This window comes from Siniperca chuatsi, linkage group LG15 (assembly GCF_020085105.1).
Source record: "Siniperca chuatsi isolate FFG_IHB_CAS linkage group LG15, ASM2008510v1, whole genome shotgun sequence".
In the NCBI taxonomy this organism is placed as follows: Eukaryota; Metazoa; Chordata; class Actinopteri; order Centrarchiformes; family Sinipercidae; genus Siniperca; species Siniperca chuatsi.
The window spans coordinates 28,372,714-28,385,290 of record NC_058056.1 but is presented as its reverse complement, the minus strand read 5'-3'; the positions used below and the strand labels follow the sequence as shown (position 1 = coordinate 28,385,290).

Here is a 12,577-nt window from a genome sequence, read left to right as displayed (position 1 = left end):
ATAGAGCACTGTGAAGGAGCAGCTAATGTCATAGCCCAATGTTTTTGAAATTATTTTTGTCACCTCTGTCCAGAAAGGCTGAATGATTGGGCAGGACCAGAAAATGTGTCCATGGTCTGCTGATACCTCCCCACACTCTCTCCAACAGTGAGCGGGGGCCGAGCTAGACTTGGACTTTTGTTTCGGTTTAATGAAGAAGCGGACTAAGTTTTTTCCAACAAAAGTCTCTCCGTGTGTTGGAATTGGTCGTTGAGAACTGCATTGCACAGGCCTCTGTCCACGTGTCTTCTGAAAGCACAACATTCAGTTCACTCTCAACATGATGATGATTTTGATATTAATCACTCAGCCCTAATAAGGAAAAACGTCCACATAGTCTGAATACATGCTGCGAAATGTCTCTCTTCTTGGTTTCTTTCTTGGGGGGGGGTCCAGTTACATGAAGGTTAATTAATTGAACAGACACCAGTTCACCAGAGTCGGGTGGGTTCAACCCTGGTCGAGTAGTAATGGAGGGTCGGCCGTTGGTTCGCATCATGGTGTCGGTCATTAAAATGTCGACTTCAGTTTTCGGTAGATTCTCATGAGCTGCACCCACTTAAACAGTTTGAGGAAGTTGTAGCAAACTGCTGGTGTAAGATTTCTTTAATCTTACTGCAGAATCTGTTCAACCTGGGAATAAAGAGTTCCTTTCCAGTATTTTTAGTTTCTGGGCTTTTAGACCGAAGACAGCCCTGCAGATACTATGTTGGTGTGTCGCTTCAGGTACAGGTGAGAGGATGAAATATCCAGGAAGCCCAGTTTGATGATTGGATCAGTGAGTTTGAAGGTTTATCTGTTTCCCCAAAACACTGCAGAGAGGTTTCTAATTCTCTGAAACAGGATTTTACAACTGCGGAAAGTCGTTTTTATAAACTGTAGAAACAGCGTCCACTGTAGTCGTTTACCAGGAATGTGTGTATTTGATTGGCCGCCGCAACGTCCTGCTGGATGATGTCGTGTTACGCTGCGGCATAAATTTGAGCCAGAATAAACTTCTTTGCCTGAGATGGTTTTTTTTAATTTTTTTTACTGGAGCTCATTAGTGTGAAAGCTGCAGTGTGTTTTTGTTCCAGTGAAATGTCATCAAAGTGGCTTTTTGTCAGGACGACTCCTTTAAGTTATTATCCTGAACAGGACCAGTGTGTCGGGGAGGAAGATAACAGCAGGTTAACTGAGGCCAAGACATGATTATAACTGATCAGAGATCAGCCCGGCAGGAGATCCACAACCATGTGCCACCAGACGTTTATTAATACACATCACAGGACAGTTGTGTTCTTTATTCAGGCCTCAGTTTGTCTGCGTCTCGTGTCCCGGCACTGATCTGTGTGCTGTTTCATCTCGTGTTCATTTCATTTTTCCCAGCTTTGGTCACTAAATGGTAGATATTAAATCTTATTTCCCCTTGTTTGTGTCTTTGAAGAGGAGAGTGTTAATTAAACCTTTTCCCATCTTTTTTACAAGAGTTTTTAGTAAATGAATCGATTTATTCTTTCAGTCTATAAAATGTCATAGTGAAAGATGTGCATCAGTTTCCTAAAACTCAGTGACGTCTTCAGATGTTTTGTTTAGTCCGACCAATAGTCCAAAACCAAAAATATTCAATTTACAATGAAATAAAACGGAGAAAATCTGAGACACTGGAGAAGCTGCTACCAGAGAATGATTGATTGACAATTTTCTTGATAAATGACTTGAACGATTATTAGATTTTCAAAATGGCTTTCAAATAATTTTATTCATTTATTTTATCAATCAGCTAAGCGTTTCAGCGCTACGAGAGTTTTGAGTTTTGAAAGAAAAAACAGATGAGATTTTAGGAAGCCTTTCAGCAGTCAGTGTTTCCGGCCGGTTCGCTCGTTTGGTTAAAGGACCATAAAATCATTTTTCCATATCATCCCTTCAGTTTCACTGTCCAGCCATCGCTTTTATTTGTTCAAACAAATGAGTCTTTTCAACTGTTGATACCATGTGACAGGAACGTAATTTTGTAAACATAACTTTTGTTTGTTGTCAAGCAAACTCCACAGGTAAACTGTAACATGAACTGAAATCACCTGGAAGAAAGGAAATCAGTCCAAACACTGATAGGTTGATTAAAAGTGATGAGTGCGGGTTAATGGGGCGAAACTCCCTGAAATACAGGTTTAGTGCGTCTAAATTTCAGTCCTTAGTCCTTTTTAAACCCGCAAGCTTTTCCGTAAACATCCATTTGAAACGTTCCTGTTAATTCAGGAAGTTCTGACACAGTGTGAATCTGTTTTTACTTTCCGTTCAGCTGGGTCAGGCTTGATATCTGGCTCAGAGGTACCAAAAGGTGCAGAGAAGTCATCCTGCTGGTTTTAATCTGCGCGTGTTTTGTTGTCTAGGTGCTGGAACTGATCTGTACCAGGGAGTCTGGTGCTGTGTTCGAGGCCGGCGGTCTGAACTGTGTGCTGAGTTTCATCAGAGATAGCGGTCATCTGGTTCATAAAGACACTCTGCACTCCGCCATGGCCGTGGTGTCCCGACTCTGCAGCAAGATGGAGCCTCAGGACTCGTCTCTGGAGACCTGCGTCGAGTCTCTGTCCAGCCTCCTCAAACACGAAGACCACCAGGTAACTACGAGGGAGTCGACAGTTTGTTTTTCAGCAGTTTGTTTCTCAGTAGAGCTAACCACTTCCTGTCCCCCAGGTATCAGACGGTGCTCTGCGCTGCTTCGCCTCATTGGCCGACAGGTTCACTCGCCGCGGCGTGGACCCCGCCCCTTTAGCCAAACACGGCCTGACGGAGGAGCTGCTGTCTCGCATGGCGGCCGCCGGCGGCACGGCGACGGGCCCCGCCTCCTCCTGTAAGCCTGGCCGGACCTCGACGGGCGCCGCCCCCTCAGCCCCAGACTCCAAACTGAGCAACCAGGTGTCGACCATCGTCAGCCTGCTGTCCACACTGTGCAGGGGGTCGCCGCTCGTCACACACGTAGGTCGACACACCTGAAACGTCACAACACAAGAATAATACTTTTTATACTTTTTCAAGAGAGAAGGAACATTTTCTTCTTTAGATTTTACAGAAATGTAACATTGTCTGATATGTTCGCCCCCTTCCTCTCGCGTCTTCAGGACCTGTTGCGTTCGGCGCTGCCCGACTCGATGGAGTCCGCTCTGGGAGGAGACGAGCGCTGCGTGCTGGACACCATGCGGCTGGTGGACCTCCTGCTGGTGCTCCTGTTTGAGGGACGAAAGGCGCTACCCAAATCCACGGCGGGGTCGACGGGTCGGATCCCCGGCCTGCGACGCCTGGACAGTTCAGGGGAGAGATCACACCGACAGCTCATCGACTGTATCCGCAGCAAGGACACCGACGCTCTCATCGACGCCATCGACACCGGAGGTAAGAACGCAGACACCTGTGATAAGACTTTAGACGCTGTAGGAGTCAGTTCCTGAAGAAAATCTCCTCCGAGGTTATTTGCCCAGGCTGTGTTTACCATATCACAGGCAGACCCTTCTAATAGAAATGAAAACATTTAAATGTAATTGCTGTCTGGGACGGATGGTGGACTACACTTGAATGAAAAGTTTTCTGCTGGAAATTGCTGCTGCCATCTTGTTTTAAGTGACCCTCTGCTTTCTATTGCAGCTTTTGAGGTGAACTTCATGGACGATGTTGGACAGACGCTGCTCAACTGGGCTTCAGCTTTTGGCACACAGGAAATGGTAAAAAATAAACAGACACTGAGCTCTTTTATTTAAATCAGTTTTGTTTATTAGCCACACCTAGCTGCTTGGATTTAGGGGTGGCAATGTCAGCCGGTCCACCACTATGTTTCCAGAGTGAAATATCTCAACAACTACTGGATAGATCGCTGATAGACTTGGTCCAGACATTCATGATCTCCAGAGGATGAATCCTACTGACTTTAGTTTTAGAGGTCGTGACCTGGATCATTTAAAGACTGATTTCATGTCAGCCTTAGCTGTGCATTGCGAGTAATGCTAACATAGCAAGGCTAAAGTACTTTAGCTTGTATGCTAAATAAATTACGCTCCTATGGAATAAATTCCATAGGAGCTGATATCTGGAGACTCGTGTTGGCTCTCATTCGCACGTTTTGTATTTCCTGGCTGTAATGTCAGTTTGACCAACCACATGTTTGTTGTTGTTCCAGGTGGAGTTTCTATGTGAGAGGGGGGCGGACGTCAACAGAGGTCAGAGGTCATCCTCACTACACTACGCTGCCTGTTTCGGACGCCCGCAAGTAGCCAAGGTAACGCACAGATCCACAGAGTGAACACACACTGTAAATATGCGTCTGTCTGTTGTTCCGTTTTCCTTTCAGGTAGCTAGCTCTCACCTGGAGCCACGTTTTGTTCTTAACATTTTGTTGTGTGTGTGTGTGTGTGTGTGTGTGTGTAGACTCTGCTGCGTCATGGAGCCAACCCTGACCTGAGAGATGAGGACGGGAAAACTCCTCTGGACAAGGCCAGGGAGAGAGGACACAGTGAGGTGGTGGCTATACTGCAGTCCCCTGGTTAGTAAACCCATAATACTACTGTGTACTACTGCTGCTGCCGCCGCTACTCAGTGTTTCCCAAAGGTGGATACTTTTATCTGTTGCTCCTGATTCTGTGGCAGAAGATGGCGAACTCACGAAACAACCTGAAGTCATTTTAACTTTACCGTCTCCGAGGGGAAATTTATCTTGCAGCCAAGTAAAACATAGAACACGCAGAGACGTAGGCGCACAGACTGAGGTACAAAAGACATAAAACGTGAATACGTCACGTGACAAGAGAATGTTTAGCCATCGCCAAAAACATCATCAGCCCCCAGCGGTTATATGGTAAACCAATCAGCTGAGTCATCATGAGTATTTGTCCAAATCCTCTTAGATAAATGATGTTTTAAAAAGGGGTCACTGCATTTTATTCTGTGTGTTATGAATGCAAACGCCCAATCACTGTGACGTTGGTGCGTGTTCCCATAAACTCAAGCAGAATCAATGCTGTTGGCAGGCTTCTCACTTTTACATGTTATTAAATGTAGTCAATTAACGTTATCGTGCGAGTTAGCTGAGCTACACCGAGAGAAACGGCACTCTGTCGTCGTCTTCTGCTGCTTCTGCTTGTGTAGCATTTAGTGGGTGTGCAGTTTTGACAGTATTGTTTATGTCCCTCTTGAACTCCTGGAAAAGTACGAATGGGCCCGTTGGACCCCCCTCCCCTCCCAACAACCCTGGCTCAAACACTGTTAAATGTTGATTTCCTCTGTCAACAGCTCACAGCATTTGAGCACTTAATTTCCATGTTGTTCAATAAACAAAATCCTGCTTCCAGGATGCTACACATACACCGGGTGTGCTCCAGACACTGTCACCATTTTTATTGACTGTAGGTGGGGCTGCTCGCACAGCACCAGTGAGGTAACTCGAACCTGTGCGTTTGTTGCAGGAGACTGGATGTGTCCGGTGAACAAGGGCGACGACAAGAAGAAGAAAGATGTGAACAAGGAGGAGGAAGAGGGCAGCGAGCCCAAAGGAGACCCAGAAATGGCCCCGATCTACCTGAGGAGACTTCTGCCTGTTTTTGCACAAACCTTTCAGCAAACCATGCTGCCTTCTATTAGGTAAACTGGCCCAGACAGTTAATATAAGGTAGAAAAACTGAACCGAACCGTTAAAACATTTGCTACGACAGTCCTACTCTGTTTATTTATAGCAGATGAAAGTCGAACTGCACTTTTAAGCCATGCTGTCTGTCATTGGCTGATTTATTGTCAGCAGACCGTCTCAGTTTACTGAACAGAACCATCATTTTGAAATTCTGTCTTTTTCCATGTAAAAAGTGAAAGAAAAGAAATATTTCTGCGTAAATGTGTTGACAAGACAGCTGGGTGTGTTTTGTGTGTGTGTATGTGTGTTTTGGTGTGTTTTAGGAAAGCCAGTCTGGCTCTGATCAGGAAGATGGTTCACTACAGCAGTGAAGTCCTGCTGAAGGAGGTGTGTGATAGTGAGACGGGACACAATCTTCCCACTGTGCTGGTGGAGATCACGGCGACTGTCCTCGACCAGGAGGTACACACACACACACACACTCGTGCGCACACACACACTCGCACACAAAACTGTACTCATGGCTACACAAGATGTGAAACCTATCTTTGTGTCTCTCTGTGTCTCAGGACGATGACGACGGTCACCTCCTGGCTCTGCAGATCATCAGAGATCTGGTGGATAAAGGTGGAGACGTCTTCCTCGACCAGCTGGCCCGACTGGGAGTCATCAACAAGGTGTCCACTCTGGCTGGACCGGCGTCTGACGACGAGAACGAGGACGAAGCCAAACCTGAGAAGGTAGAGAGCGAGAGTGTGTGTGCGCAAACCCGCTGTATCTGTTCCTGTCTCAGATGATGACTCGAACAAAACCCTTCAGATTTAAAAGATGTTTCTGGTTTATTATATATCTGTTTTCACAGTTTTGTCCATTTCTGTCAGAAATAAAATCGTTCTCACAAAGTTAATACAGTAGCTGAGGACTCGATGACATCTCTAAAAAGAAGCCTGAATTGAAGCAGAATCATCCTTTTAAAACTTGATCGTTTTAAAGATTTCATGTAGCGTGGGCACTGTAGTGTCCTTCAAGTTGATGTAAGATTTACCTTTAGATTTGAAATGTTGAAACTTTAAAACACTGAATTAAAAACATGATCTTTTACAGTCACAACTTTAGAACATGTTAAAAATATGAGTACATCTAACTGAATGGCTTGTTCCTCCTGCAGGAGGAGGAGGTGCAGGAGGACGCGAGGGAGATCCAGCAGGGGAAGCCGTATCACTGGAAGGACTGGTCCATCATCAGAGGGAGGGACTGTCTCTACATCTGGTCGGATGCTGCGGCACTCGAGCTCTCCAACGGCTCCAACGGCTGGTTCAGGTTCATCCTGGACGGGAAGCTGGCCACCATGTACTCCAGCGGAAGTCCAGAGGGGGGGTCGGACAGCTCCGGTACAAATAACTAACTCATAACACACTTATTGATCTCTAATTATCTTTGTTGCTCTGACTGATCTCTCTTGAACCCCCCCCCCTCGTCGGCAGAGTCTCGCAGTGAGTTCCTGGAGAAGCTGCAGCGGGCGAGGAGTCAGGTGAAACCAGTAACAGCCAGTCAGCCCATCCTGTCCAGTGTGGGTCCCACTAAGCTGACTGTGGGGAACTGGTCTCTGACCTGCCTGAAGGACGGAGAGATCGCCATCCACAACTCAGACGGACAGCAGGCCACCATCTTGAAGGAAGACCTGCCGGGCTTCGTCTTCGAGTCCAACAGAGGAACTAAACACTCCTTCACCGCCGAGACCTCACTGGGTGTGTCTCAGCATTTCCCAGCAGCTCCACGAATCTTCCTGCAGCTGTTACAACAACACATCAACATAAACTCTCAAAACTATGGAAAGTTTAAAATCTTGTAGCTTTAATTCACACCAGAAGCAGCGTATCCGCTGCATGCAAGTTACTGTTCGAAGAATTCACACAGAAGCTTGATTTTATGATTCTGAAACAACTACACAACCTCACTGAACAGAAAATATCTCTGCAACGGATGTGTTATAGTGGCAACATCAACTTATACAGCTGATAAAGAGCTTTCTCAAATACAAAAGTTACTGCAAAAAGACCACTTAGCTGTAATTAGGTTAAATCCATGCACAGTAAATTAGTTAGAAATTAATAAAAAGAGCAAATTAACTTGTCGTGATACATATTATCAACATATTATTAACAAGTAAACTATTTTTCAAACTTTTCATATAAATAACTCCTTAAACATTCTTATGAACACACAGGATCTCTGTCTGAAACGCCTCTAAAGGAGAGAAGTCCAGGTTTGAAAAGGGATAAATCCTGGCTGCGAGGCACAAAACACACTTCTGATTTAGTGAACCGTCAGCAGGAAACAGATTGTAAAATGGAGAGTAGCTGCAAAGCTCGCTGGTGAAGTTACTGGTGTCCTTCCATGGTGTGGCATGGCAGGGGTTAATCTACTGAGATAGGCCTTTGTTTAATCCTCCGAGGTTATCAAGTGCTGACGTTTTAAACAGTTTATAAAGCGCTTAAACATTTTCGATTTACATTTTTTTTAGCCAATTTCTCGTCAAAACAGCGCAGCGGGCTGTGTTGGTGGGTGCGTGTTGTTTTTAAGGTACCGGTGAGACATGAAATACGATACGAACAGATTCCTGCTTTAAAGGTTTATCATGGCGGCAACTTACCTGCAACTAATGCTTCCGTTTTACTGAGCTGCAAAAAGCTTTGTTGTTGTCAAGTTTATTATATTTCTGGATAAACGCCACCTCGTTCTCACACGGATCCCAAAAGCTTTTGTGACATCAAGGCAAGAGCAACATAAGAAAGCTCATTAGCACAACTATGGAAGCAGAAACACACAGCTGGAACAAATATGTTAAAAAGTAGTTGCTTTAAGATGGATCCTTGAGGAACCCCGTAAGTTTATTTACTGTTTTGAGAGACGATCATTTACTGAGACAAAGAAACCAGTTAAAAATAGTTTCAGACAGTCCGACGCGTTCCTGCTGATCAACTGTATCACAAGCAGCGCTCCGATCAAGTACCATCGATATTAATGTTGACGTTGTCTGGCATGTGGGTGTGTGTGTGTGTGTGCAGGCTCAGAGTTTGTGACGGGCTGGACGGGGAAGCGAGGCAGAAAGTTGAAGTCGAAGCTGGAGAAGACGAAGCAGAAGGTGAAGAGCATGGCGAGGGAGCTGTACGACGATCACTTCAAAGCTGTAGAGAGCATGCCCAGAGGAGTGGTGGTCACCCTGAGGAACATCTCCACACAGCTGGAGTCCGCCTGGGAGCTGCACACCAACAGACATGTACATAAACACACACACTTCTAAAATCCTGGGATTCATTCCAGACTTTAAGTAGCCATGCTGTAGGTATTGATTTTGGTATGTTGTATGATTTTTGTACCGTTTTCTGTGTTAGCAGTGTATTGAAGGGGAGAACACGTGGAGGGACCTGATGAAAACGGCTCTGGAGAACCTGATCGTAGTTTTGAAGGATGAAAACACGATTTCTCCGTATGAGATGTGTAGCAGTGGCCTGGTCCAGGCTCTGTTCACTGTCCTCAACAATGTAAGTGTTCTTTTTCTAAAACCCTTATCAAGCCTACAGTATGTCATTGTTTTGCCTTTAAAACATGGCAGCGTCCTTTTTTAAAGATGTAGAAAGTCACTGGTGTAAAATGAATTCTCCTGTCCGTCTGTGTGCAGAGTGTGGAACTGGACCTGAAACATGACTGTAAGCCTTTAATGGAGAGGATCAATGTCTTTAAGGCAGCTTTCAGCGAGAATGAAGACGATGAAAGGTAACGGCACCAAACACCAGCTGACATGTTCCTATCCTGACTTCCACACAGGTGTCAAGTTACTCGGGCTAATTAGATCTCTAGTCAGGTTGGAGTTGTGTTACCAGACTCAATGAACTAATACAGACCTTGGACACGGGGGCTGCGTCACGCAATTTCTGTAACTTTTTCCGAAACCGACAATCACTCCCACTTCACGCAGCGATTTGGAGGTGAAGAAGTAAGCAGGGTTTGAACTTTTCTCTTAGCTCTTTTTTTTCAGTTTTTACAAAAATATTTGTCACTTTTCTTGCATACAACTGAGTGCAACACCATGAACACCCTCCAGGAGAGTGTGTCTGAAAGTGTGCACCGTTATCTCCGTATTTAAACGATTATCGCGTCTCACTCCTCCCCTCACGCCAACTTCCAGTGTGTCCGTTCAGAACCGCTACGAACACTTTTGCCTTCTGATATTGGCGTAAGACACATCGTACGGACTTGTTCTCGTCGAGCACACTGAGCATGTAAACTGTCCAGCTCTAAAAGGTGCAACAAGGCTAACGGGAGAGTGAGAGAGCTGTCGGTCGAGCACACATGCCCACACAGGCTGGAGAAGATCGATTTGATTGTTCGAGTGTCGTGCACCATATGGTGCCCAGCCCACAAGACACTAGACGGCAACAACCAGGATGACAGATCATAATAGACATTTCCACAAATTAAAAAAGAGAACATTTCGAAACATTAAATTTCCATAACAGAAATGTCTCATTATATTGGATACAGTGTTCTCTGTCTCAGTTGCCAAGCATTTTCTATAAATCTTGCTAAAACAAAATCTGCTCATTAAAAAGCCGGCAACGTATTATCTTCAGACAACCAAAACAAATCGGGGTTCTTCAACTGAACTAAAAACAGATAATTCCAGTCACTGTACATGGGACAGTGGAGCACAAAATGAAGTCAATCCTCAACAACACCAAGATCACAAAACACACAAACGCTGCTGTCCAGGATCACCTTTATATAAGAAGTCTAAAGAAGAAGTCTAATCAGGCAGCACAAGTGAAAACAGCGGTTTGTGGAAGGGGCTTTAATGAAGTATGCTCCGTGTGGTCCGCCCGTTCACTGTTCTTGTCTTAAACTGTCAGATTAAACCTGAACGCAACGCTGTGTTTGTGTGTGTGTCTGCAGCCGACCAGCTGTTGCCTTAATCCGTAAACTGATAGCTGTCCTGGAGTCAATAGAACGACTACCTCTGCACCTGTACGACACTCCAGGGTCCTCCTACAACCTGCAGGTGAGTCACAGTGTGTTCTGGGTCCAGGTCTATGTTTGGAGAAACTCTGTTGGTTGGCGTACGCGTGTCTCCCGAAGGACAAACTTAGTGGACTGCGTTTGTGCTTATCAGATCTTGACAAGGAGGTTGCGGTTCCGTCTGGAGCGAGCGCCGGGTGAGACGGCTCTGATCGACCGGACGGGTCGCATGTTGAAGATGGAACCGCTCGCTACTGTGGAGTCTCTGGAGCAGTACCTGCTGAAGATGGTGAGGACACGCTGAACACACACATTCAGTCAGACACGCATTTATGTAACTCTGATGCGTGCACATTAGCACTCGCACAGAGCGTGGATTATTACTCTGAGGGTGTCGGGGAACTTTTCTGAGTGCTTTGCCCAAAAAGACCAAATCAAAGGCATCACCTCTACTCATTTTACACTGATGAGTGTAAAATTCTTCCTCCTCTTCGTCCTCAGGTGGCGAAGCAGTGGTACGACTTTGAGCGTTCATCCTTCGTCTTCGTGAGGAAGCTGAGGGAAGGACAGACCTTCACGTTCAGACACCAACATGACTTTGACGAGAATGGAATCATCTACTGGGTCGGAACCAACGCCAAGTAAGTGCAGCGGCTGCAGTCAAACTATAAATCTTTATTTAAGGCAAACTGAGGACCTTTTTATAGCATCTTTTTACTTTAAAATGTACTTTTTGGTGGACTACATGTTTTTTTTTAAACTGAAGAGTGGCTTCAAATATCACATTTTATGCAGCACGCACCTTTTGTAGTTGAGTTATCCAGACAAATTGAACGGTAACCTGGTAAATGTCGATTTCACATTTCCTCAGTTCTTAGACTTATTAAAGACTTTAAACTGTTAAAATATGATTTGTTGAGGTATTGGTTATTTATTTTGATAGTTATTTTAAAGGGTGAAAGTTAATCAATAGTTGAAGTTCCGCCCTTTTATCAGATTTATAGTTTCAGACTTCTGGAACATCATCACAGCTGGACTTCAGCAACTCATTCATCCTCATTTCTTTTCCACTCAGGACGGCCTATGAGTGGGTAAATCCCGCTGCCTACGGCCTCGTGGTGGTGACATCATCAGAGGGGCGGAACCTCCCCTACGGGCGGTTGGAGGACATCCTGAGTCGGGATAGCTCTGCCCTCAACTGCCACACCAATGACGACAAGAACGCCTGGTTCGCCGTCGACCTCGGCCTCTGGGTCATTCCCTCAGCGTACACCCTGAGACACGCCAGGTAACAAACCATATGTACACCCTGAGGTACTAAAACAAACATACACCCTGACAGGTAATAAAACAAACCTACCTACACCCTGAGACACGCCAGGTAATATATCAAACCTATACCTTGTGCCACGCCAGGTACTAAAACAAACCTACCCTGTGATACGCGCCAGGTAATAAAAGAAAAATACCAATACCGTGAGACGTACCAGTCAATAAAACAAACTTACACCCTGAGACACGCAAGGTAGTGAAACAAACATACAACCTTTAGACACAGCAGGTAATAAAATAAACACACCTTCCTCCTAAAACATGCCAGGTAACAAATTGGGGAAAAAAAGACTAATTAATATATTTGGTTTTATCTGCTGCTCCTCCTCCTCCTGCAGGGGTTATGGCCGCTCTGCGCTGAGGAACTGGGTGTTTCAGGTGTCGAAGGACGGTCAGAACTGGACAACTCTCTACACCCACGTAGACGACTGCAGCCTCAACGAACCGGGGTACGACGTTCCTCTTGTGCCAATGAGCCGATCAATTAATCTGTAATGGACAATCGTTTCAGCGCGATTTGTGACAAAATTTATATCAGCAAGTGGGAGAAAATACTGTATACTACTGTCATCTAACTCTGTGTGTGTGTGTGTGTGT

The 12,577-nt window shown here is 45.3% G+C and overlaps 1 protein-coding gene across 4 annotated transcripts in view; it reads left to right on the top strand.

Moving 5' to 3' along the window:
* hectd1 (HECT domain containing 1) overlaps window positions 1–12,577 on the top strand; it is a 42,743-nt gene that overhangs the window by 8,961 nt on the left and 21,205 nt on the right. For 3 of the 4 annotated variants that reach the window (XM_044166695.1, XM_044166696.1, XM_044166693.1), the window contains exons 5-23: window positions 2,412–2,639; window positions 2,716–2,997; window positions 3,141–3,411; window positions 3,661–3,737; window positions 4,190–4,288; window positions 4,438–4,552; window positions 5,472–5,646; window positions 5,956–6,094; window positions 6,202–6,372; window positions 6,801–7,023; window positions 7,117–7,464; window positions 8,701–8,912; window positions 9,028–9,177; window positions 9,315–9,409; window positions 10,586–10,691; window positions 10,803–10,937; window positions 11,150–11,289; window positions 11,724–11,936; window positions 12,319–12,429. In XM_044166695.1, coding sequence (XP_044022630.1) covers window positions 2,412–2,639; window positions 2,716–2,997; window positions 3,141–3,411; window positions 3,661–3,737; window positions 4,190–4,288; window positions 4,438–4,552; window positions 5,472–5,646; window positions 5,956–6,094; window positions 6,202–6,372; window positions 6,801–7,023; window positions 7,117–7,464; window positions 8,701–8,912; window positions 9,028–9,177; window positions 9,315–9,409; window positions 10,586–10,691; window positions 10,803–10,937; window positions 11,150–11,289; window positions 11,724–11,936; window positions 12,319–12,429 — 3,290 coding nt within the window. The remainder of the gene's footprint in view (window positions 1–2,411; window positions 2,640–2,715; window positions 2,998–3,140; window positions 3,412–3,660; window positions 3,738–4,189; window positions 4,289–4,437; window positions 4,553–5,471; window positions 5,647–5,955; window positions 6,095–6,201; window positions 6,373–6,800; window positions 7,024–7,116; window positions 7,465–8,700; window positions 8,913–9,027; window positions 9,178–9,314; window positions 9,410–10,585; window positions 10,692–10,802; window positions 10,938–11,149; window positions 11,290–11,723; window positions 11,937–12,318; window positions 12,430–12,577) is intronic. The other variant, XM_044166694.1, reaches the window with a different exon arrangement.